Source organism: Petromyzon marinus, chromosome 10 (assembly GCF_048934315.1).
Source record: "Petromyzon marinus isolate PM22_M1 ecotype Great Lakes invasive population chromosome 10, UKy_Petmar_22M1.pri1.0, whole genome shotgun sequence".
NCBI classification, from domain to species: Eukaryota; Metazoa; Chordata; class Hyperoartia; order Petromyzontiformes; family Petromyzontidae; genus Petromyzon; species Petromyzon marinus.
Window position 1 is genome coordinate 2,984,339 of NC_133676.1, and position 22,679 is coordinate 3,007,017.

A 22,679-nucleotide genomic window follows, 5' to 3' on the forward strand; every position below is an offset into this window, starting at 1 on the left:
TGCGATTGATTGTCGGCAGTTGTGAGAGTACGGGCTTGAGGGCCCACGCGTAGGAGATGTTGGCCGAGAGGCTGCAACCAGGGCAAGAGGCGTGCACGGTGAGCTCCTGGTCCCACCGGACCACGCCGCTCTCACACACGGGGCACCACAACGCCACCCTGCAAGGAGAAAGTTGGTTTCCGAGTTACGAGTTGATTTTGTTTAACCAGGTGAATGCGCAAGAGACCAGGGTGATGCTCATATGCAAGAGTGATCTGGGTCCCCAAAATGCCCACAGCAAAAACATAAAACCTAAGCGCAACAAAGACACCAATGAAAATCAGAGAGAAAAAAAAAACACATTACGCGAGAGATAGTGCACAAACACAATCAACAAGAAACAAAATACATTTCTCGTATCAAAAATTCGGCTGAGAAAATGTGCTTTTCAAAATTGTAGGTAGTGAAATAAAATTACAGAAACATCAACATAGACTTACGGTGATTATTGCACTGATGTTTCAAGGAAACGGACAGCGTGTGTGCCGCATGGCAACTGCCTACTCATGTGTGCGAAGCCTTCAGATCAAAGCAACGGTTCTGCTTCAGTCCCAGGAAAGAACGCTCGTTATTGAAATATCCAAACATCGCAATGCAGGGCACTCCTTATAATACGTCTGGAGATTCATTGAGGCTTTCTCTCATAAATGGAGGGCATTGTTACAAATATTGACAGTATTGTTAAGACTAACTTTTATGTTCAGAAACTGAAGACATTGATAAAAAAACACTGCCCTACAAAATATCTAATCGATGATGTTTTGAGCAGTGGTTCTTCATCATAGCACAAGGATAGAGAGGCCAGTGCCAGAGAGATGGAGGGAGTCATAGTTGGAGACTACTCTATACACCTGTACATTATATGGCCCTGATGGAAATTTTACATAAGAATGTTTCCGAATTAAGTTTTTAATTGGTGCATGACCAGTTGTTACTCATGAGTAGAGGAAGGGACAAACGCTTTGAAAATCTAACATATATTAATACATACACTCATTTGCATTGAAGGTATAATTATTAAAAGTTGCTGACAAATTGTATCCTGGGTAACCATGTTGCAGTTCTGCTTCTTATTGGAGAGAGAGACGCATAAATTCGTTTTGCTTCAGAGCAAATGTGATTCTCTGCCAGCGCTTGACACAACTCAGGATTGCGCTTGCAAAAGAGGCCACGTTGTTTCATGCTCTCAACGGGTTTATTTTATCTCTTGATAAAACAATGGATATGACCAGCAGCAGCAACAACACAACAACACAATAACACAACAACAACACAACAACACAAAAACAACACGACACGCACCGGAGGGGTGCTTCTTGGTAGATGGTGATGAACTGCTTGGAAGTAACGGCGTCCCGTCCGGGCTTGCTGACGGTGAGCAAGATGACAAAGGCGTCCGTCTGCACCAGCAGCGCGGCGGGGAACTCGAGGCGCACGGCGCTCGACTCGAGGGGGCTGAGGCCGCCGCCCAGGGAGGTCACGTCCCAGCATGAGGTGCGCGGGTTCCCCTTCAGGTAGCAGCCCCAGCTGAACCTGCGGCAGCCGGACGCGATCGTTTACTCCCCGGGATCCCCTGACGCCAACAAGAGAGTCAAAAGCGCCCCGGCGGTCGGGAAACGGAGACGCGAGAGAGTTGCCGCTGCAAAAACCCGCAGGCCCACGCTCGCTGCCCTTTCCCCTCTGCGGAAACGTCGGCAATGGAGGAGGAATGGGTGATGGTTGATGATAAGAAAGGAGGCCCATCGCTCAGCTCTAAATTATACCTTTTATTAGCACTACACCTCGTCATAACCCGTCTTACATTGCTGAAACCATTAAGCAAACGAGGTTTTTTATCAAACCTATAGTGCGGCCTCAAACTTCGATGGGCACATATAACTGTGCCCTGCATTTACCGGGATTTTTTTTTTGCCACACCCTTAACATTGGAACTAAGAACGGTCAACTGCACTCTGTGAGAGATCAACCACTGAACGCAGAGTGCAAGGCACGCAGAGTGCAAGGCACACTGACTCTCGTTGTGAGCCGCGTCTCCACGCTGCACAGGAACGTCACACATCAGTCAGCCCCGGTGAGTTCCAGAACTTTGTGGAAAAAAAAAAGATTCAACTTAAGTAACATTACAATCTTGTAAAATGTGTGAAAACGTCGTCTTCATGAATGAAACAATCCTTTGTTCACAAAATAATTTTACCGGGCCACCCTGAATGAGCCCGAAATATGGAGGACACGGTGGAGGCAATGACCCAACTCGCCTGAGGTCGGTCGAGTCCTCCGGGTCGTCGGGGTCGAGGGAGCGTGACCCGTCCAGCAGCACGTGTTGCTGCCGAGTGAGGAACACCCTTGTGCCGCCGGAGATGATGCTCACGAGCGGCGAGGGCTCCACCACGACGCTCACCGCGTACACCGCGTACACAATCGTGCCCGCGATCCGCACCTGGGCACGGTTTGCCACGCCCCAAAAGATGCCGTTCAGTGCCAAGTTTCTCACTCTCTCTCTCTCATGGACAAAGGCTTGAGTGGGGACGCCCTGACCCTGTGGCCCAACATGCTGATGGACAACCAGACCTACACCATCGTGCTGACCGTCACCAGCACGTTGGGTAATGAGGCCCCCATGCCTCACTACAACTGCATCCTCGTTGCCAGTAATGTTACTTCGCCGGCTCATATCTACATCACACCAAGACAGATCCCAGGACATGCTCTACACTGCTGAGGAGCTGAAACCAGGCCACGGTCAGCGTACTTCTGGATTCACCGTCATGAAAACAAAACAGTAACATCAGGAACAACCGGAGTCAAATTTTACGCTGAAGAGCCATTGTTGTCTAAAATATTAGCTGACGGTAGGTGTTGCCGTTGTACGGCGGCGACAGAGACAATTTTGATGTGGCACTCGTATGAACGTACACGGCGTGTCGTGGTGCGGAGGACGATGCCATCGCTAAGAGTGAAGCCATACGCTCACCTTGGTGGCGACGGTATAGTTCCCGTAGCTCAGGGTGTTCGCCGGAATGACAAGCCCCCGGTTGTTGGTGGCCACAGATGGCGGCAGCGCCAGCGCAGAGCCGTCCTTGTCCACGACGGTCCAGTTGAAAAGCAGCAGCTGGGAGGTGACGCAGTCGACTTTCTCATCCTCCAGACTCACAGCCAGCACCAGTGGTCGCCGGCGGACCATCTGCTAGGGCCAGAGGCAGCATGAGGGCAAAGCACTTGATACATGGCACCGCGCGTATTTTCACGAAGAAAGACATTTTCAGTATCTAATGAAAAAAACTACAGCCAATCCTGTCTCTTCTCGGGACCCAGCAATACTCTCCTGTGGCTGGATATTTCACGTAAGCCCAAATTACGTTTTTTTTTGCAGGCCACTTACGTGACGTGTCGGTTTCCATCTAGTGACAACATCTGTAAGAATAACAATATTGCACTTCAGGACTTGGGGCCCCCATGTTTCACTCATTTTGCTTTTTATTTACCAAAAATCAAACTGACCATGCTAACAGAATACATTTTCTGTCTGCAGGGTGCTGTGCGGTTGGAAAGCGCTTCGCGTGTGAAAGGGTTCAAGCGCTCGTGCGTTCAAATCCGCGGTACTTTTGTGAGCACGGGCCTTGATGGGCAGCGAGACGTGCAGCTTGACGAGCGGCAGGGAGCACGGCTCCAGCACCACAAACACCGTCTTCTGCAGCTGACCTGACGAGACGTCGTTCCACACCGTCACCTCCACCTCAAACTCCCCCTGCCTGCACGACAGCACCGGCCAAACCAGAGACGCCATTATTAGACAGACTGCACAAGAAGTAGGGCTGCCACCTTTGAGGTACCAAAAATAAATCAGGATTCACCATGGGAAGAAGAGGAATCGTTCACAAGACCAGTAGAGGCAGAGAAGTAGATGTTAATGTGTCATTCTCGTAAGTGGTACTTGATTAGTACATAACTGGAAGAAAAAAAAACAGGTAGAACTGTAGTGGAGTACGAAGGTGCGTGGTGGAGGCGGCGTGATTGCATGATCACACGGACAGTACGGGTTATCTTTGGTCAGCCTGTAGCGAAGGCAAAAACAGTATGGGTCATGTTAGGACAGCCAGGTGCAAGGGCTGGGATGATGAGGTAACGGTTGGGCCAATTAAGCCAGAGGACCAGCAACGGCAGTGATTGGCTGGGTCTGTTGTCAAGGGCGTGGAGGCGTCGAGATGTCTGGAGAAAGACAGGTGTTTGAGGACACAAAGCGTGGGGAGGCACGCGGGCCAATTAATTAGAGGTAATGAGAATGGGGATAAATTGGGGAGAGACACACAAGAGAGCGGGGGAGTTGGAGTTGGGAGCTGGACGAGACAAGACATGGAGTTGGGAGAGCTTGGAGTCAACAGGGGGAATTGAAGTGTGGAGAGTTGAGAGACAGAGTTTGGAAGACAGAGTTGAGAGACAGAGTTGAGAGACAGAGTTGAGAGACAGAGTTGAGAGACAGAGTTTGGAAGACAGAGTTGAGAGACAGAGTTGTAGAGACAAAGTTTGGAAGGAGAGAGCGTAGCGATAGCGAAACTGAACAAAGACGAAGTAGTTAGCAGTGGAGTGAGCGTAGCGATAGCGAAGCTGAACAAAGACGAAGTAGTTGGCAGTGGAGAGAGAGCGTAGCGATAGCAGAGCTGGAGACGAGAATAGTTAGTGGGGAGAGAGCGAAGTGATAGCGGAGCTGAAGATGCTGTGTGCGAAGTCGCTGAGTGCGAAGACTCTGTGTGCGAAGTCGCTGTGTGCGAAGACGCTGTGTGCGGAGTTGCTGAGCGCGGAGTCGCTGAGTGCGAAGCAAGCGAAGTGATCGTGGGGAGTGGAGAGACAAAGGTGGTGAGCGAGTCGAGTGAAGCACGACGAGCGAGCCGTGGTGACCAGGATACTGTGGAATGTGGAGGACATAATGAGAATTGTAAATAAAGTGGCGTTTGAAGAAAGACTGAAGTTGTCCGAGTGAAATAGAACACTACAGAACGATCCTAGGAAGTCTAGGACTGGGTGGCAATGCTGTGCACAAGTAGTCTGATATTTCAATTAGTTTAAAGCAGATTCGTCCCAATCCCAATCAACACACAAGCCTGGCCAACACTCAAAATCTAAAAGTGTCCTGCTGCTGAAGTGACACATATCTATGGGACCTTTTTGCCAGTATCCAAAATGACAAAAAATAGGTTTTACCCTTTCCGGCATTAAAACAGGTGTTAAGATATTGAAACACACACACAAGGTATGTTTGAACATCTTAACACCTCTTTAATTGCCAGAGAGGGTAAAACCTATTCTTATCAAAGAGACACCATGCTCTGTGGGATAGAACCAAAATGTGCAGGATGGGCTACCTCCCCGGCCCACCTCTGGTAGGTGTGCACTTCCGAGCTGTTTCCTGTCCGTACGTCGCCATCGCCGAAGCTCCAGTTGTAGCGCAGAGCAGAGTTGGAGTTCATGAAGATCTGGAACGTCACGGGCCTACCCAGCAGCAGCCCCGGCACCCTCTTGGTCCCGTTCACCATGAGGCTGTTGATCGCCACGGGCTGCTGCACCTCCAGCGACAGCACGTTGGACACCGTGCAGCTGATGCCGTTGCAGGCGCGCACCGACACGTTGTACCTGCCGCGAGCGGTGTGCCCTCATCAGTGGAACCAGACGCGTGGTGCGGAACGGAACACGACGGTGGCGCGGTGACAGACACTCCACAGAGACAGGCACCGGGCCAGAGGACGGGGCCAAGCCAGCAGTGGATATGGCGTAGACAAGCGTGCTGCTTAAATTAAACATTCAAGAAACGTAGTAACAACGACAACAATAATAATTAGCCATGTTGGCAGAGGCCAGGATGGTGGCAGAACTTCGGTACTCACCTGCGGGCGTATTCATAGCTGTAAGTCGCGTAAGGGAGCCGTACGGTAACCGGGTCCGTGCCGTCCCCAAAGTGCCACTCGAACGTGACAGACACGGTGTCCGCCGGAATGACGGAGAAGCTCACGGTGCTTTTCACGGCAAAATACTTAGAGGTCGTCTCGATCATCACAGCTGTGCGAGCCAGAAGAAACAGGACGGGTTAATGGCACACATGAGACTTTCTACTTCGCGACTGTTTTACACTCACCTTTCATTGTAGTTTTGTGACAAAAACGGAATCCTAAAGTCTTACTAAGTTGCAACTAAGTAGAAGCGTTTAATGAAAATGCAGGCAACAGTCTCAAGTCCAGTAAACTCATTGATAACCAATAAGTACAATGAAATACAATTTGAATGTTTGAAGAGTCTAAAAGCAACCATATTAAAAAAAACTTTATCTCCTATTATCTATAACAATAAAAATCAAAGTTATTTCCTGCTCAAATGAGCATCAAGGAAGTGCTCATCTCCCGTTTACAGCCCTGAACCAGTGACTGAAATTGCAAAATCCTATGGCAGGGGCGACTTCTCCATAGGACAATCGCTGCTGACTTCCGCACAAAGTGCTACCTATTTTATTCACCTGGGAGGAATGAGGGGCCCCGTTTGCACCCCCAACCTTGATTCGAACTTGTAACCTTCCAATTGCCAGCCACCTGGCAGGTGTTTGTTTTTTATTCATTCATTATCTATCACAGCAAACCATATTGGCTCACACCAGAACGATATTTACTTTTCTCTTTTTTACATCACTGCGCAATGTTTGGCGGTGCAATGAGGTTGCAGGTCGGCGTATTGCGGTGCGGTCGACTGGCAGGGCCGCGGGGGTGTGGGTCAGCGGGGCGCACCGTGCATGGCGTTCTGCACGGAGAGTTGCGCCGTGGCGTTGAGTGAGCCCACGAGGTTATAGGCCACCACGGTCACGTTGTAGAGGCCGGTGGACGTGTACATGTGCTGCACCTGTGGACCTGCAACACAGCCGCAGCACACGCGACAATAACAAACCCCTCTCCACACTAATAAAAAGGCGTGGTTACCCCGTTTAGCCAGAAGAGACCATCGGGCCAAGCCTAACTCTCGCCAACAACTACAAATGTCGGGAGCAGCACTCCAGGGGGTTGTGCAGTAAGTACCAAGGCCGACCACGTGGTCTGGTTCAGATAATCGCCACGGACTTGCTCTTGATTCGTGGGGTTTGTAGCATGGCGTGCCAACTACTCCGTTGACACTTCACTCTCCAAACACACGCACAGGCAGCTACAGACACATGCACAGGCAGCTATAGACACACACAAAGGCAGTATACCAAAGCATAGAGCACGCATCAGCATCCTGTGCCTGTCCATTAGGAATGCAGACTCCCAGACTCCACTACGTGTCAGACCACATGGTGGGGCACAGGGCGGGGAGGGTTGCGACGCAGGGTGATCCCGTGCGTACCGGCGGCCAGGTAGTTGGTTTCGTCTCCCATGGACCAGTTGTAGAGTGGCTCTGAACCGAAGCGCAGCCTCGCCGAGCAGCTGACGGGCTCTCCGTGCGGCACCGCGCTGAGCGGCGTGTCGATGCTGAGCCCCGCTGGCGCCCGCTGCACGTAGAAGGGATCCGGCATGTTGGCGATGCTCTCCAGCTCGTTCAACGCCGTCACCGTCACGTTGTACGCTCCCTCTAAAACACGGGTGCACGTTCGTCCGATTACACGCGTCGCGGCCACGGCGATGGCCGGAACGCTCCGCACGATGCGGTGAGCAGGCGTGAATGCGACGCGGCCGTGACTGCAATTCTACCAATTACCTTCGGTGAATGTGTGCTGCCACGTGGCAGAAGCATAAGGCTCGAAGCCCATCAAGGCCTCCACGAGCTGGGAGATGTTTCCGAGGGTGAAGAGAAAGCTCATCGGAAAGGCGGGGTTTGCCCGCGCCTCAAACACCTGCAACTCCGTTTGCCACGAACCATTCAGGTGTTCATTCAGCGTCGCAAAATTCACATATCTGCCACACAAAGAAAGATATCCCCCGTATAGCCCTTCACAGAATGTTGGGGCACATACAAACACAAACGATAAAGAAGCTTGGCACGAGAACCTAAATAATCAAGGCAGGGAGGGGCATAGGATGGCTGATTAATAAGGTCGTGGATACGGCTGGCTCCTTGTGGGATGATAATAATAACTTACACTTTTATTCAGACTCTAATATAACGAAACATCCCAGAGTGTAATTATTATTTAGGCTAGGGCACTCCCTCATGGCAGCTGTCACTGTGGGGAACAAGGTGACTCAGCACTTGAGTTGCAAGTGGGCATCTAGTCTGCCAGTACGGTGCGATGATTGCCATGCGTAATCACTCAATTGCAGAGAAATTTATACCATTATGGCAATGGCAAACTCTTTCAGAATGCAATCTCAGGATCTTTAATGTCCACTGAGAAGCAGAGGGGCACGTATATATGATATTTATAATATTTCACCCAGGGTACACATCAGAATGGCCTCGATGATTCGAACCACAAGTGGTGAACGTGATAGCGCTGGGTCCTGTCACCTGGATGGTACCGGCCAACACCCAGCATGACTTATCTTGTTCAGTAAGACAATTACCAGGTCTTCTTTTGCATCATCTTACATTGGCAATATTTATGATGTTTCACCCTAACCATTTTCCAATGTGGAAAAGGCACACCGTGTCACCCAGTGCCCTGCGGCAGTTGCGGGGGCAGGTTTACCGATTGAGGGACTTGCTGAACGGATATAACAGCTCCACATTCGTGATTGGCGGCAGCACGCGCACGGGACGATCCAGGCTGGCGCTCGCCGACTTGTCGAGCAGGGCGCTCTCAGCCGTCACACTCACGGCGTAGTCGTTGATCTCAACCGCTGGGCAGACCACGGTGCTATGAAGGCCATCGCTGCATTCACACACACACACAGACACACAAAGACCCCCCCGCAAAGCGTGAACAGACTGTTGGGGCAACTGCTGTTAGCGAGTAGCACCTATGAAGGCTGGAACGGCACGCGAGGGGGTGGGTGGCTCGCACCAAGCCCGACGGCCTATGTCTCCCTAGTGGCGATGTTTACATACTGCACCTGGCACTCATTTGAGACCGAAGAGAGATAATCGCCAATGCAGGTGGCCGTGGGAATCGAAGCCGGGTCACCGGGTTCGTAGCAACGGTGCTGGTCGACAACGCTTACAACATAAGCAATGCCATTGGGTAAAGGCCGATTTCAATTGGCACGAGCACACACACAATCACGCAGCTTTGTGTGCCGTGAAAGTAGCAGAGATTGCAAACGAATCAAGCCACCTCGCAAATAAACCTCCTAGACATTGAGATTTCAACCTGTCATGCCAAAATGAAATGCCGCATACTTTAAATGTATTGCTGAAAAACAACAACAACAATAATAACAATCATTGACAGCCATGCAATGTCATGGGAGTTGTTATATTTCTCCTGGAAAATCTTGAGATGGAATGTATCATGAGCAAAGATATCCACAGGGTGTCGATTGACACATACACAGCAAACACAAAGTGATGCATATACAATGAAGTAAAATGTATCTTATACGGCTTGCATTCGCACAATGATTATCACATATGCATAAATAAATACAAATTAAATGGTGCAGACCGTTGATTCCTGTAGAATGTGCTCCGAGCTGTAACTATTTCACCGTGCTCATGAGTGCAGGCTCAAGGGGGGCCGAGGGGGGGGGGGGGGGCGGCACGACGTTCAGATATCGGTAAAACGACAACGAACCAATCCCAACCTGGCTTCGATGGAGCAGTCGAGGGGCACGTGCCACGGCGTCTCGACGCGCCACGTGAAGTTCACTCCGCCGGCGGCGGATTCCACCGAGGCGGTGGCGTTTATCACGCCCCACAGCGGCACCGAGTAAGCCGAGTTGAGCACCAGGCGCAGGTGCCAGGCGCTGTCGGGCAGCGACGCGAGCAGGCTGGCGCTCCGCGAGCTCACGTCGTTCCTCACCGTCGCGTTCACTTGGAAGCGCCCGGCCGCGTCGTACCGGTGGGCGACGGTGAAATTGTAGCAGCCCCACCGCTCGGCGAACAGGTCGTCGCCGGGACACTCGGCTACCCACGCCAACGCGGACCCCAGCCGGCCGGACGACAGCTCCTCCCGGACGCCGTCGCCAAAATCGAGCAGCAACGTGAACTCTTGCGCGGGCGCCACGGCGAGGGAGAAGCGGGCGGGCGCGGAGACGTCGAGGTGCAGGAACGACAGCGCCAGGGCGGTGAAGGGGCGCTCCGCTCTGAGCCAGGCGCCGGCGCCCGCGGAGCCGAGCTCGTTCGTGGCCATGAGCCGTACCTCGTACGTCCCCGTGGCGTTCACTTCGAGCTGGAACTGAACCAGCGGAGCACGTGTCAGCCGGCTACACGAGCGGCATACGCCGCCTCCACAAGCCCGCCAAGGTGCACTCTACGATTTATTTACGCGTTCAATTCGCAATTGCCGACGACCAAATGGATACATTCTGGATACCATAAGCTAAGCAGGTGTAAGCCTGTATAGTGCTAGTAAGGTGACCACCCTGTGAAACAGGTGCTATGGGCTGCTCCTGCGCAGCCATGTTGTGGGCAGCGGAGGGCAGTGCAACACATTTAATTGTTGCACTCTCCCCACCCTCCCGCCTTCTCGTCCACTAGCGAATTGACCGATGGGCAACACACGTACTGTTACACTTCGAGGTTACATTTGTATTTGAATGGAATTCACTGATTTAAAATGTAACATTCACAATATACATCGGCGGTTTCATAGCACGAATGAGAGGCTACAGACGGCGACGTTACCACCGCCACACGCGTCGCGGGAGGGGACCTCACCTTGCTGCTGCCTGTCCTCGCCTCGCTGGCGTTGGGGCCGTAGACCTCCCAGCGGTAGACGGCATTGGAGCCATTGGCCAGCTCGGCGCTGAGGCTCACCGGCACGGCCAGACCGCTGCCCGGGAAAAAACAAACGCGAACGCACGCACGGCCGCGTTCAAAGGCGCACAACGGACCGGGGTCTGCTTGCACTTGTGCCGCCTACCCGTCGCATCCACTGCTGGATGAGTGCCTCCCCCCATGCCTTAAGAGCCGTGCGGGAATATTTGACCATACTTCAACCGCGCCGAAGGTGGGGGGAGTGGAGAACAACAGTGGACGTTGCTGCACTGCCCACTGTGCACGGCGTTCGCTCGTCCGAGCGCCATCCAGGTTCCAAATCTGCTTAGCTTTCGTGATCTGATGAGATCGGGGCTCGTTACGGACAATTTGGTCATTGTCTGTGTACCCACAGGTGAATAAAGTCGAAGCCGCGAGTATTTATGAGGCTTGTGATTGTGTTCGTGTGGACCTCTGCAGGTGCGTTGTCTTCTGCTGCTTCGCGCTTCAGAGGCTACCATAGGAAGGGGTCGCGCATCACAATGCAGGGCCCTCCTAAAATATCATCTTGAGACTCAGCGAAGATTTTCTTAAAACATTATTACATATTGAGGCATAACAGCCAAGGAATGTAATGTGTCTGAGTGGACGGCCACGGTGGAAACTGAGCGACGAAATCGGTTCATGTGCATGTGCCGGATAGATTGTTGCATCGTAAGATCGCGATAGGTGGAGGTGGCGGCTTGTGGAGGCCTTCATCCAGCAGTGGATTGCTCGTGATGAGGCCCAACACATCGCGTCGCTTCATCACCGGGCTTGCGGGAGCGTGCAGCGCGCGCGGGTACCTGGAGGGCAGTGCCACCACGCGATCGGCGCCGGCGATGCGCAGCCCCTGCGGGGGCAGCAGCAGCTGCACGAGTGAGCGCGCCCGCACGGCCCCCTGGGACCAGGCCTCCACGGCGTAGAGGCCGGGCCGGGCGTACGTGTGCGCAAAGCTGCAGCCACTCCAGCGGAGCACGACAAACAAACGGAGCGGTCGGTGTAAAACACGACGCTCTTCGTATCGAATTTTCTTCAAAATGGCAAAAGAGATGCAATTCGTGCATTTTTCAACACTCTGATTGGTGCGCATTTAAAATGAAGTGATCGTGTACCGCACCTCTGGTTGAGGAATGACGTGGTATTTATGAGTAGATATTGCTTGTCTCCAAAGCTTATGTTGTATACTCCTGATGAAAGGATGTTCTGAAATTATAAAACAAGACGAGTTTATCAGCACAGATTGAGTTTTTTTTTTCCCACTGCAGACTTGACACACAAGTCAACCAATATGCAAATGTTGATGCTCACGTGCTAAGCGGGCGGTAAATGAAAGACGAAATCATTTCTACGGCCTCAATCTCATCACTCGTCATGATTGGCGAACACTTCCACGTGTGGTGCAGTTTACATTCAGCGACGGTGGCTCCCACAGTGCACAGCTTTCAGTGCGCTTACCACGAGCGTGAAATCGAGTTGCCGCCCGACCTCCCAGTACGTGGCGTGGAGCAGCCTGGGTCCCGGCGTCGGCCCTCCTCCTTCTCCTCCTTCGCTGACGTTCAGCAAGAGCTGCCCGGTGACGGCGGCCGCCCCATTGGACACGGAGACTGCGACCAGCGCGGGCCCCGCTCGCCGGCACAGCACGCCCAAGAGGGGGCTGCCAGACGCGAGCTCACGGCCGGGGGCCACCGAGTCAGGGGGGTGGGATGGGGGGGCGGCCGTCTCGCCGAGCGGCGCCTCCAAGGAGGTGGGCAGAGTCCAGGAGTAAACGTACTCCCTGGCCCTCCACACCTGGCCTGTGTGCGCAATCGGTTCAAATTGCATTAATCTACGATTACCGTAAAACAACAATTAGATTCCCCATGACTTTATTTGTATTATAATCGAGGGAAAAATGTTTACATTGCGCGGTGCATGTTAAAATTGTGCATGATATTCTCACGATGACAGCACTGGAGGTATGCTGTTTCTAGGAAGCATGTTGTTACATAGCTGTACACTGTTACAGGGTGTTATGATGGTGGCTGTTTAAGTGTCTCACCATTAACAGTCGCCAAAAGCAGCAGCTGTTGCCCCACCACTGCTGGCTGAGAGGCATTAATCGCTGCCACGGTCAGCTCGGGCACCACCATCACGCTTGCCGAGTGGCTCACGTGCGACACACTGTCAAACAGCAACAACATTCGAAGTGATGATTAGAATTACCTCATACAAACGGCGCGTTCCATTAAGATAACGAAGAGCTAAATAAACCAGCCGTCGATCGGTAGGGATGTCAAGTTTCCCAAGAGGAATGGGCGTAAGGTGCGGGCGCAGGCGGTGCCGGGCCACATACTTGTTGCTGACGTCCGCACGCAGCTGGTGCTGCCCAGTGCCATTGAACACCCAGGAGAGGTCGAGGGTCACCAACCCCGGAACGCCATCCTCCTGCTGCTGCTGCTGCTGCCACCGCTCGTCCACAGCCACACTGAGAATCAGCTCGGAGTCCACGGACACAGTGAGCGTGAGGTCGGTGGCCTCGGTCAGAGTTACGGCGAAGTCCGTGGGGACGCCCGCAGTCACGGTGGAGGGGACGGACACCGCCACGCCCTCCACGGGCCGCTGCACGGTGAAGCGAGCCGGCAAGGTGGCAAGTTCGAAGCCGACAGCGTTGTTCGCAGCGACGCTCAGGCCGTACACCCCGCTCCGCGTGTACACGTGCTCGGCGAACGTGTTCCCTCCCGTGGACATGGGCGCCTCGCCGCTGTCGAACGTCCACAGGAAGTCGACGTTCGTGCCTGTGGCCAGCGTGGCGTTGGCCGTCACAGCGGTCCCCGTGGCTATGACGTGTGGGCTGGGCGATTGCAGCGTGAGCGCCGACACCGGCTCCTGCACCACAACTTCCAAAAAGTCGCTGGCTCTGCTCACGGGGTTCGTGAAACTCGCGTTGATCAAATACTTCCCAACCTCCTCAAAGTCGTACAGCAGCTGTGTCGTGTTTTCCAGCACCAGCTCGCCGTGAGGAGTGGTGACCTCCCAGAGATACTCGCATTCAGTGAAGTTCTCAGGGCGAGCCGTTGGCTCGATGCCGTCCGAGAAATTCCGCATGGCGTAGACTCGAGCGCCGTCCAAGGTGGATACGACGGCTGGGCCGTCGATGTCGAACTTCTTCACGAGGTTGTAAACCCTGACGGGCTCGGGCAGGGCGGCCTCCGCCGACAGGTTCCCTGCGGCGAGCACGATGAACACGCGGTAGGTGCCGGCGACGGGGTAGCGGTGCCGCAGCGTCAGCCGCAGCTCGCAGTCGTCCTCCCCGTAGCTCTGCGCCAAATTCACGTGGCCCAGGCCGCCGATGAAGGCGCTGTAGCTGTCACGCAGCGCGTGGCGGTGGACAACGCCGGGCTCCAGGAAGGCGAGCAGCTCCAGCTCATGCCGGCACGTGGTCACCACGGATGTGGACAGCTCCACCGGCGTGCGCGTGTCCCACGCGGGCCCGCCGGCCACCCGCAGCGTGAAATTAGCGAGGAGCTTCGGCACCACCACCTGTGTAACGGGGCGGGCGGCGATTATCTGAACTGATCCTGGGCCTTTCCTAAATCGACACGGCCACAAATGAGTACCTGGTGCCATATGTAAACATCGCCGCTGGGGAGACAAAGGCGGCCGGACATGGTGCTGACCACCCACCCCCTTGTGTGCCGTGCCGGCCTTCATAGGGGAGGTTGGCGCTGGGCAGCCGGGGGGCGTGGGGCACGTGCAAGACGACACGAGCGGCGGGAGTGTTAATGCCGCAAGTGCAGAAGTGTGGAGAGAAGTGGCAGCAGTGGAAGATCGGTGCGATCCCTCGTGTCGCTGAAATACGCTTGCGGTCATGATTATAAATAAAATAAAATTCTACTTACCACCTCAATGCTCTTTGAAACTGCGCCGTGAATGTTTGACGCGATAACTTCGACAGTGAAGGCACCTTCTTCTGCGAATGTGTGGATCTGTGTAGACCGCAGATACAAAGACAACAAAGCTAGACGTTTTGTAAGCCGACGTCAGCTGTGCTATATAAAGACAAAGCTCCCCCGTATAGCCTTAACAGACTGTTGGGGCAAGCGCTTTTAGCGATCACCTATGAAGACCGGCATGGCACACGAGGGGGTGGGTGACCAGCACAACGCCCAGTCGCCTTTGTCTCCCCAGTGGCGATGTTTTTACACACCGTACCAGGTACTCATTTGAGGCTGAGTCGACCTATGGGAGGCCCAGAACCAGTTCAGATAATCGTCACTGATGGTGGCCGTGAGCGGGAATCGAACTCAGGTCGCCAGGTTTATAGTGCAGCACGCTAACCGCTACACTACCGCTCCCCACTATACAAAAAGCATACACCCACATATACAAACCAGGGCTTATGCAACACACGTTCCAGCTAATTACGTTAACGATGTATATCAAGCACTGCTGTCAGCTCTTTACATCCTCGCGGATCAGCCCAATCAGGGCATGAAAGAGAATAAAATGTGTTCAAATCACAAACAGGGGGCTTCTGTTTCATTTTGGCGACTGCAAGGCGGGCACAAAGCGGCAGCTCACTGTAAAACGACCAACTAAGGCGATGTGGTGCACAGCCTCATCGTTAACCATCGACCAAGCCGCAGCCACGGCCAGAGCCACACACCTGCGAGTCTCTGGAGCACAGCGTCCCGTTGTGCTCGTCGCAGTCGTCCGGAGCTCGCGATACCGCGTCTGCGCCGCCCCCTACTCCCGCGAACCTCCACCGGAAGGTGATGTTGCGCCCGGTCACAACGAACGCTTCCAGGCGGTAGGGCTCCCCGAGGAAGATGGGCAGCGGGGTCCCCGCCGGGGAGGAGGTGGGCACCGGCTCGGCCGGGGCGGCGCGAGCGCGGGGCACGCAGGTGGGGCGTGACGAGGGGCCGTAGGCGACGTCCACGTTCAGGCCGGTGGGCGAAGGCAGCGCCACGACCAGCGAGACGTTCGCCGCCGCGCTCGAGATGGAATTGCGCGCCGAGACGACTGCGCGCGGCCAACGGATGGGGGGAAAAGTCACCCCCACCGCCACGGACGGGCAGGTGCAAAACAACCACGAGACAGTTTGAATTTATGAAGCGTGTACACGTGACCAGATGCTATCCAAAAAACGAAAACACAAGACGTACAATCGTCTAGGGGAAAGAGAGGGGGAGAGCAGGGGGCTGGAGAATAACATTTCCAGACACGTAGGGAGATGGGCATGGTGAATCGTAGGCAAGACTTGAAAAAATAGTCAGCACTAGGGCAGCAATAGAGAGGAGGCCTTGGTTAATTGGAGTGGAGAGCTACTGGTGAAGAGTAGCACAAGACGAGAGGGGAAGAGCAAAGCACTTATTCAACATCTCATCCTGTCCCGCCTGTAACGAAGGAGCAATGCCTACCAATGGTGTAATTTCCAGGCTGCTCGTAAATGTAGGCTGGGCCCCGGCTGAACTCGCCAGACTGGAGGCAGTGGAGTGTGGTGATGTCCACCTGACCGTTCCCCCACGCCACTTCCACCTCCACCAGCGTGAGGTTCAGCCATGGCAGCAGAGCCAGGCCTGCAGAGAACACGGTGAAGCGTAAAAGCAGGCACAACGGTGATAATTATTGCGATGATAAAGGGGACGCTGATGCGGTGGTCATGGTTTAAGCACACAGATGTCACCAGATTGGTCTCAACAAAACGACAGTTGAAACAAAAAACGAGATTTTTAAATCGCCCTGCCTCCTTCCGCCCATCCAGCAGCTTTCATGGATACACCAGAGTAAGTTGTTACGCAGGTCGTGTTTGGTGGTGTAATGTGGGTAGTCCTACCTCTTCCAAGAAGTCTGGCAATCATTCTATGTATATACTTTGAAATTATTTCGCACCGTACAAAGCCAACTGTGCTAATTGGAGGTGCTAAAGCATTGAAGAGTAGGACAATTATCTTCTAGGGGTGCTCTCTAGAGCAAGAGATTGCAGGTATGCACTGCTACCTCCAAACTAAGCAAGGGCAGAAAACTCAGCTCGTACATCAATTTGCCGCGTGTTCCATGAGCGTGCTCAGGAGACTGGCGGTGGGTTTGTGATGCGATGCCGACCTGTGCTGTGGTTGGTGCTGGGTGCCGCCAAGTTGCCCATTGCCTCCAGCAGGAACTGGCGCCCTGCAGGGATGGAGCGGTAGAGCAGAGACACGCGCAGGCCCAGGATGTAGGGTCCGCTCGTCTCGTACACGGCCAGCGTGTCGTCCCCTCCTCCCACCGGGAGGCACGTGGCTCCATCGCAGCTGCACCGCAGCGTGGGGTGTCACGGAGGGACAGAGATGCATTAACTTATGGCCTGTTCATTGCTGCACGTCGGTTTATTTTCTCAAGTGAGATCCTCCAACAGTGTGGTTCGATTGCAGCAGACAAGTGCTATGGTCACTGTGACAAAAAGTAACTTAAATAATTATGTAAAAATGCAGGGTAGCCTTGTTGGCACTGAACTATGATCCGTCACTAAGGCCCTCTAGACGGGGCATTGCTAACGCAATACACTGAGGTGCAAGCTCCCAAACATCTGTCACCACCCAATGTTTCTGTCACAGGGAGGAAACCATTATTCACTTTACCACGAAGAAAATTCCTCTGGCTCTGCTCTGTGTGCGAGCCTTCCTTTGGATAAAAAGTGAAGAAAAAATATGCCACTAATGGCAAGAATAAATGGTATAATGCACCACAATTATGCAAGCAAGATATTCAAATAGGAAAATTGAGGGTCATTATCAAAAGTCTGCTCCAGCACTCGCCTTTGTGAGCAGGCGGTGTCATCGGCAGGTGGGAGCGACGTCGTCTCATTCAGGCACGTGCACTCGGAGCCCGAGAAGATCCCAGCAAACCGGTACCTGCGTGCACAAACCAACGGGATTACAGTGCGCACGCATTACAACAATTAACTCATTCTTAGCAAAGCGACAAACAAGCAGCAACGAGTTAATTGTGGGCCCGGGCACGAGACGCAATGCAGCACAGCACTCAGGCTGGAATTAATATGCAGGCTCGCCGGCGATCGTGGCCTCCAGTGTTAGTTACGAAGTCTCATTTCATCATCGTGAGCCCGCGATTCTCGACCTGGCGTCGCTCCCTGCCCTGCCTTCAGGGTGTGCCACAGCGCGGCCGCTTGGTGCGTGTGCATTGTCGCACCGGCCGATCCAACCACGTGTTTATGCACACCCACACGCTCCTATTCAATACGGTCCATCACGTACCTTTACGTAGCTGTGCGACACGCTTGGGATGTAACACACGGATTAAAAAGAAAGCAGGCGGTGTTGAGTTGGGAAAGCCATGACATACAAACCTTTGTTATGATGTAAGGCAACTGGCCAGAGGTCGATGTAACCTAAAGCTAACTCAAATGTGTCAACGGTATTAAAATGGAATGACATGCAATGCGCATGATGATTAATCTGAGTGCTGACAAGGAGGCCCTCTTGTAAAGTTTAATGTCTCTGGTGAGGAGCGGTAGTGCAGCGGTCAGCGCGCTGCGCGACGAACCCAGCGACCCGAGTTTAATTCTCGCTCACGGCCACCACCAGTGACGATTATCTGAACCGGTGCTGGGCCTCCCTTAGGGTGACTCAGCCTCAAACGAGTACCTGGCACGATGTGTAAACTTCGCCACTGGGGAGACAAAGGCGGCCGGGTGTGGTGCTGGCCACCCACCCCGTTCGTGAACCGTGCCAGGATTCAGAGGTGCTCGCTAACAGCACTTGCGCCCAAAAGCATCCATAATGCAGTTTTTTTGGTTTAGATCGTGTATATATGTGTCGTTAAGCCCGCCACCACCCGACACAGTCAACTAGTAAGGGTTGTCACGTAAACAGAACGTGGCCAATTCGTCACTAGTACAGCACTAACCGGTGTGTTGGAGAGCCAAGCCACAACATTTACAAACTGAGTACGACGTTTCTGTTTACGTGACAAACCTTACCAATTGGCTTTATATATTTAACCCAAAAAACCCCTTGTATTATGGATGATATTGGTCGCGAAAGCCCCTACGTGTGAAACCCAAAAGCATGTTGAGACGATGGGGGGGGGGTGGATGATGTCTTTGTCCCATCTCTCAGACACAACGAACGTGTTTCCACGTCGCCGTCGCGAGGCGCATCGCTCGCCGGGCCCTGGGGCTGGTGGGGTGAGGCGGCGTCGGGCGCCGAACGGCACTGCCACGGCTAAGAGACCCACCCCCACCCCGAGCCCTCGCGTGACGCAGCCACCAGAGCCCTTTCTTTGGCCCGGCGTCTGCTGCAGTCACGCGATCGGCGAGGTTACAAGACGGACGGGTTCCGGCGAGAGGCTGTCCCCTCGCCCAGGTAGAGTGGCGTCCGGGGGCGCAGCAGTCATTCCTGTCTGGGCTGAAGGAAGTGTACTGTACCGGCCAATACGTTCCGACGAAAACGGCCTCTTTTGAACAACAACAAACAAAAAAACCACGCAGATTCAATGTGCTCACGGGGCAGTTGTTAGGCCGTGTTAGCGCGCCCCGTTCAAACGCCGCCTTTGCGTTCAATACTCCAGGCGCGTCCTGCTCCACAAAGCAATCGTATAAACCATAAACCCTGCTACCAACCGCTTCACCCAAGTTAGATTCCTCACCATGGCTAACTCCAGCGGCTGAGCGACATCTCATCCAGTCCCGGGCTCTCTCCTTTCCCCAATCTGCACTGACCCGGAGTGGTGAAGCATGTTCCAACAAACCCCAAGACACGGGGGAGGTCTTCATCCAGCAGTGGATCGACAACGGGCTCCAATTGATTAACAACAGTATTAGTATACAGATGATTTTTCATTCAAGAATGTTCATCACAACATGTTCCTGCATGCAGGCTTCGACCCTTCGCTGGCGAGGACTCCCTCCCCCCAGCGCTGCCCCTCACTCCCCCGGCAGGCGCACAGAGGTCCGTGACTGTGTGGGAGAAGCGCACATATCGTCGCTGGCGGTGCTGGGCGTCTTAATTAAAAGGCAAATCGATCACGTTGCGAGACACAGGGGTACTTTATTAAGAGCTGGCAGGCAGCCAGTCACGGCCTGTGCCACAGCCTTCCATGAACCCGGCGGGGGAAAGAGCGAGGAGGTTACCCCCCCCCCCCCTCCCGGAGTAGACAATCACCACAATTGGCGAGTGCGAGAGCCTCCCTGGGCCATCGTGACGATCCATTTGTCTCAATTCCTGGCAATTTGTTCACTGGCAGCAGCCACCACTCGAGGAAGGAGGACCCGGCCAAGGGAAAAATTGCAGACGATGCCACAGCTCACATTGCACACACACAACAACAACAACCGCCATTCGCCACTAAGTGGCGGTGACGTCACCACGACGCTTGTGCCAGGCCATGTGCACCTTGAGGCCACGTGAAGTGTCGAACGCCCGCTGGCAGGAGGTCACGGGGCAGACCCAGGTGCCACAGGTCGACTGACTGAGATAACTGGCTGATGCACCACCTGTGCCCCCTATTATGCCAACCTGCTGTGCTTTAGCCACCTGGCGCTCCGTTAGTTGTTGTGAGCGTCGCTCCTCCGCCCTTCGTTGTTGTTGGAGGGCGACTGCCTCCAACTGCCCATTAGCGTCTTTCACGAGCCTCTGCCACAGAGGCCGATCTTGACACCGCTGGTACCAGTCATCGGCAAGTCCGCTCAGCTCCACGTCCTCCTGTACCACATCACTCCATCTCTTCTCTAGCCCGTGCCGCGCCCGTTTTGCCCCCACGATCCGGCCGAACAAAAGCTGTTTAGGCATGCGGTTGCTGGGCATGCGGGCTACATGACCCAGCCAACGCAGCCTTGCCTGCCGGAGGAGATCACCGATGGGACTTAGCCCAGATCTTTCAAGGATTTGTGATCTCCTCACACAATCCAGCCTGGTTAAACCCAGGATGGATCGTGGTCAGGCCAGCCTAAATGTTTCTAACTGGCGAAGATGCTCCATTAAGGGGGTCCACGTTTCGCAAGCGTAGAGAAGGGAGGGAATGACTGTGGCCGAGAATACTTGAAGCTTCGTATGGAGCGACAGACCAGGTAGCTTCCGCACAGCGTTACGTGACCGATGAAAAGATAATGCCGCTGGACTGATTCGGAGTGAGACCTCTGCTGTCAAACTGGAGCCGGTCATTAGCACACTGCCCAGGTATGGGGAACTCTCCACTCTCTCCACAACTGCTCCATCAGTTGTGGAGAGACACACACACACCTGTACACACACACACACCTGTACACACACACACCTACGAAAGCCCCCCCGGAGGAAGTGCAGGAGAGCAATCTTGAGCTGCGTGACTGTCCGATTTAGTTTTTTTTATTTAAATGTTGATCATTCCATTCAAAGCCCTTCACCGATTGTTGCAGAAAAAAGCCAGCTCTGGCCGGCAGGTATGAGGAAGAACAGGTTTCCCCCCCGCCCCCCGGGACTACGTCTGAACGCACGCACGGCAGACGCCACCGAGGCAGAGCTACAAGGAAACGCTTCGACGCGCAAGAGACCGCGCGCGACTAAAGAATCACCGAGTTCAATTCACGAGAGGAGACTGCGAATCCGCGCACCGCAGCCACGCGCCGGGAATCACACGGCGGTGCTCTCTGGAAATGGTTGGCGTCACGACGACACCGTTACGCGCGTTAATGATTTACGCAGCACTTATTGAACCCCACGTAATGTTTAACTCGCAGGTGCGCTTCTTAAACACACGAGGAAGATGTACTGTATGTTGGTCAAATTTTTTTTTAATGAATTATACAAAAGCTTCTAAAAATTAGCCCCACAAAGGCGCCGATGTGGGTGTGGCAATCTGACAGCCGCATCCACAAGCCAATCCCGAATGCCCATGGCCCAAACAGAAGAGCGCAGCACTGAGCCCTTCTGCACAGCGGTCCGGCCGCTCAGCTCATTGAAGAGAATACATCTCGGGAGATGATGACAACACTGGGGGCGGCAGCAGCAGAATCTCCAGCATCCAAAGTCGCGATTAATTGTTTTTATGCCACACAAACCTCTGTGGATGGGGCAGATGAAAAGCTCCCGTGTCCTCCATTGTGCTCCAGTGTGCGTACATGTGGGTACGTGTTGGCACGTGTGCGTACTTGTGGGTACACATTCGTACGTGTGCGTCCCTGTGCCGGGACTACTCCGGCTGCTCCATAACCTGGGCAAGTCAGAGTTAATGACGGCGATGGCTCGATGGGATTGTCATGGGGTCGTGACTCACAAAACACATCGAGAGCAAGAGAGGACTTGCCCAAAGTCATTCATCAAGATCGAATGCGGTCAAGGATTAGCGGAGCTGAGATCAGCCTCCCGTGGTGGGGCGATGAGCCACCCCTCTTGCTCTGTACGCAGCGCGGCAGACACAGGAACGGTGTGCATCCAATGAAGCTTTACGAAAATAGAATCCAACACCAAGGCCAACGAAACGTGGGAATTCGGTCACTTAGATGCGCACTGGGTGAGAATGGCGCCACAGTGGCGAGATGTTCACTACCTCGCCTGCTATGCAGGAGGTCGTGGGTTTAATCCCGACCCTGATGCCTGTATGCGGTCGCGTGGATTTTTCTCCGGGTCCTCCACATTTAAAAACATGCATTTAAAGTATTTGGCTCCAATAGATTACCACATAGATAGATAGATCCTTTACATGATACACCACTAAGTTGTGGTCAGGTCGCTTCTGTAAAATAGCTATATAGCTCAGTGGCACACGTCTGGTTTCCGCCAGCAATTGTGCACAGGTTGCATTGCACCGTGAATTAAAACCGGGCGTCGCTCTTCCCA

General features: G+C 53.7%; 3 protein-coding genes across 3 annotated transcripts in view; all 3 read right to left on the minus strand.

Moving 5' to 3' along the window:
- Nucleotides 1–170, minus strand: part of LOC116941105 (polycystin-1-like protein 1) — a 36,453-nt gene extending 36,283 nt beyond the window's left edge. The window contains exon 1 of the mRNA XM_032951745.2: nucleotides 1–170. The gene's annotated coding sequence lies outside the window, so the exon portion shown is untranslated.
- LOC142924205 (polycystin-1-like protein 1) lies at nucleotides 28–3,474 on the minus strand. Its single transcript, XM_076066046.1, has 3 exons — nucleotides 3,011–3,474; nucleotides 1,342–2,476; nucleotides 28–158 (listed from the first exon to the last, which is right to left on the minus strand). The coding sequence occupies exons 1-2, from the start codon at nucleotides 3,218–3,220 to the stop codon at nucleotides 2,150–2,152; spliced, it is 537 nt and encodes a 178-aa protein (XP_075922161.1). The 5' UTR covers nucleotides 3,221–3,474; the 3' UTR covers nucleotides 28–158; nucleotides 1,342–2,149.
- LOC116941106 (polycystin-1-like) overlaps nucleotides 3,468–22,679 on the minus strand; it is a 25,585-nt gene continuing 6,373 nt past the window's right edge. The window contains exons 3-21 of the mRNA XM_032951746.2: nucleotides 17,661–17,756; nucleotides 16,972–17,156; nucleotides 16,287–16,445; nucleotides 15,533–15,888; nucleotides 14,766–14,852; nucleotides 13,220–14,406; nucleotides 12,926–13,047; nucleotides 12,343–12,680; nucleotides 12,005–12,090; nucleotides 11,691–11,840; nucleotides 10,807–10,921; nucleotides 9,732–10,324; nucleotides 8,678–8,860; nucleotides 7,747–7,943; nucleotides 7,396–7,620; nucleotides 6,804–6,923; nucleotides 5,916–6,087; nucleotides 5,410–5,664; nucleotides 3,468–3,788 (exon numbers count right to left, since the gene is read on the minus strand). Of these exons, the coding sequence (XP_032807637.2) occupies nucleotides 3,542–3,788; nucleotides 5,410–5,664; nucleotides 5,916–6,087; nucleotides 6,804–6,923; nucleotides 7,396–7,620; nucleotides 7,747–7,943; nucleotides 8,678–8,860; nucleotides 9,732–10,324; nucleotides 10,807–10,921; nucleotides 11,691–11,840; nucleotides 12,005–12,090; nucleotides 12,343–12,680; nucleotides 12,926–13,047; nucleotides 13,220–14,406; nucleotides 14,766–14,852; nucleotides 15,533–15,888; nucleotides 16,287–16,445; nucleotides 16,972–17,156; nucleotides 17,661–17,756 (4,873 nt within the window). The 3' untranslated portion in view covers nucleotides 3,468–3,541. The remainder of the gene's footprint in view (nucleotides 3,789–5,409; nucleotides 5,665–5,915; nucleotides 6,088–6,803; nucleotides 6,924–7,395; nucleotides 7,621–7,746; nucleotides 7,944–8,677; nucleotides 8,861–9,731; nucleotides 10,325–10,806; nucleotides 10,922–11,690; nucleotides 11,841–12,004; nucleotides 12,091–12,342; nucleotides 12,681–12,925; nucleotides 13,048–13,219; nucleotides 14,407–14,765; nucleotides 14,853–15,532; nucleotides 15,889–16,286; nucleotides 16,446–16,971; nucleotides 17,157–17,660; nucleotides 17,757–22,679) is intronic.

Excerpts from the sequence above, each read along its gene's own strand:
- LOC142924205 (XM_076066046.1), bottom strand. The coding sequence starts at position 3,220 with ATGGTCCGCCGGCGACCACTGGTGCTGGCTGTGAGTCTGGAGGATGAG. Across the intron at positions 2,477-3,010 it reads ACTATACCGTCGCCACCAAG|GTGCGGATCGCGGGCACGAT; the intron begins GTGAGCGTATGG and ends AACCGTGCCCAG.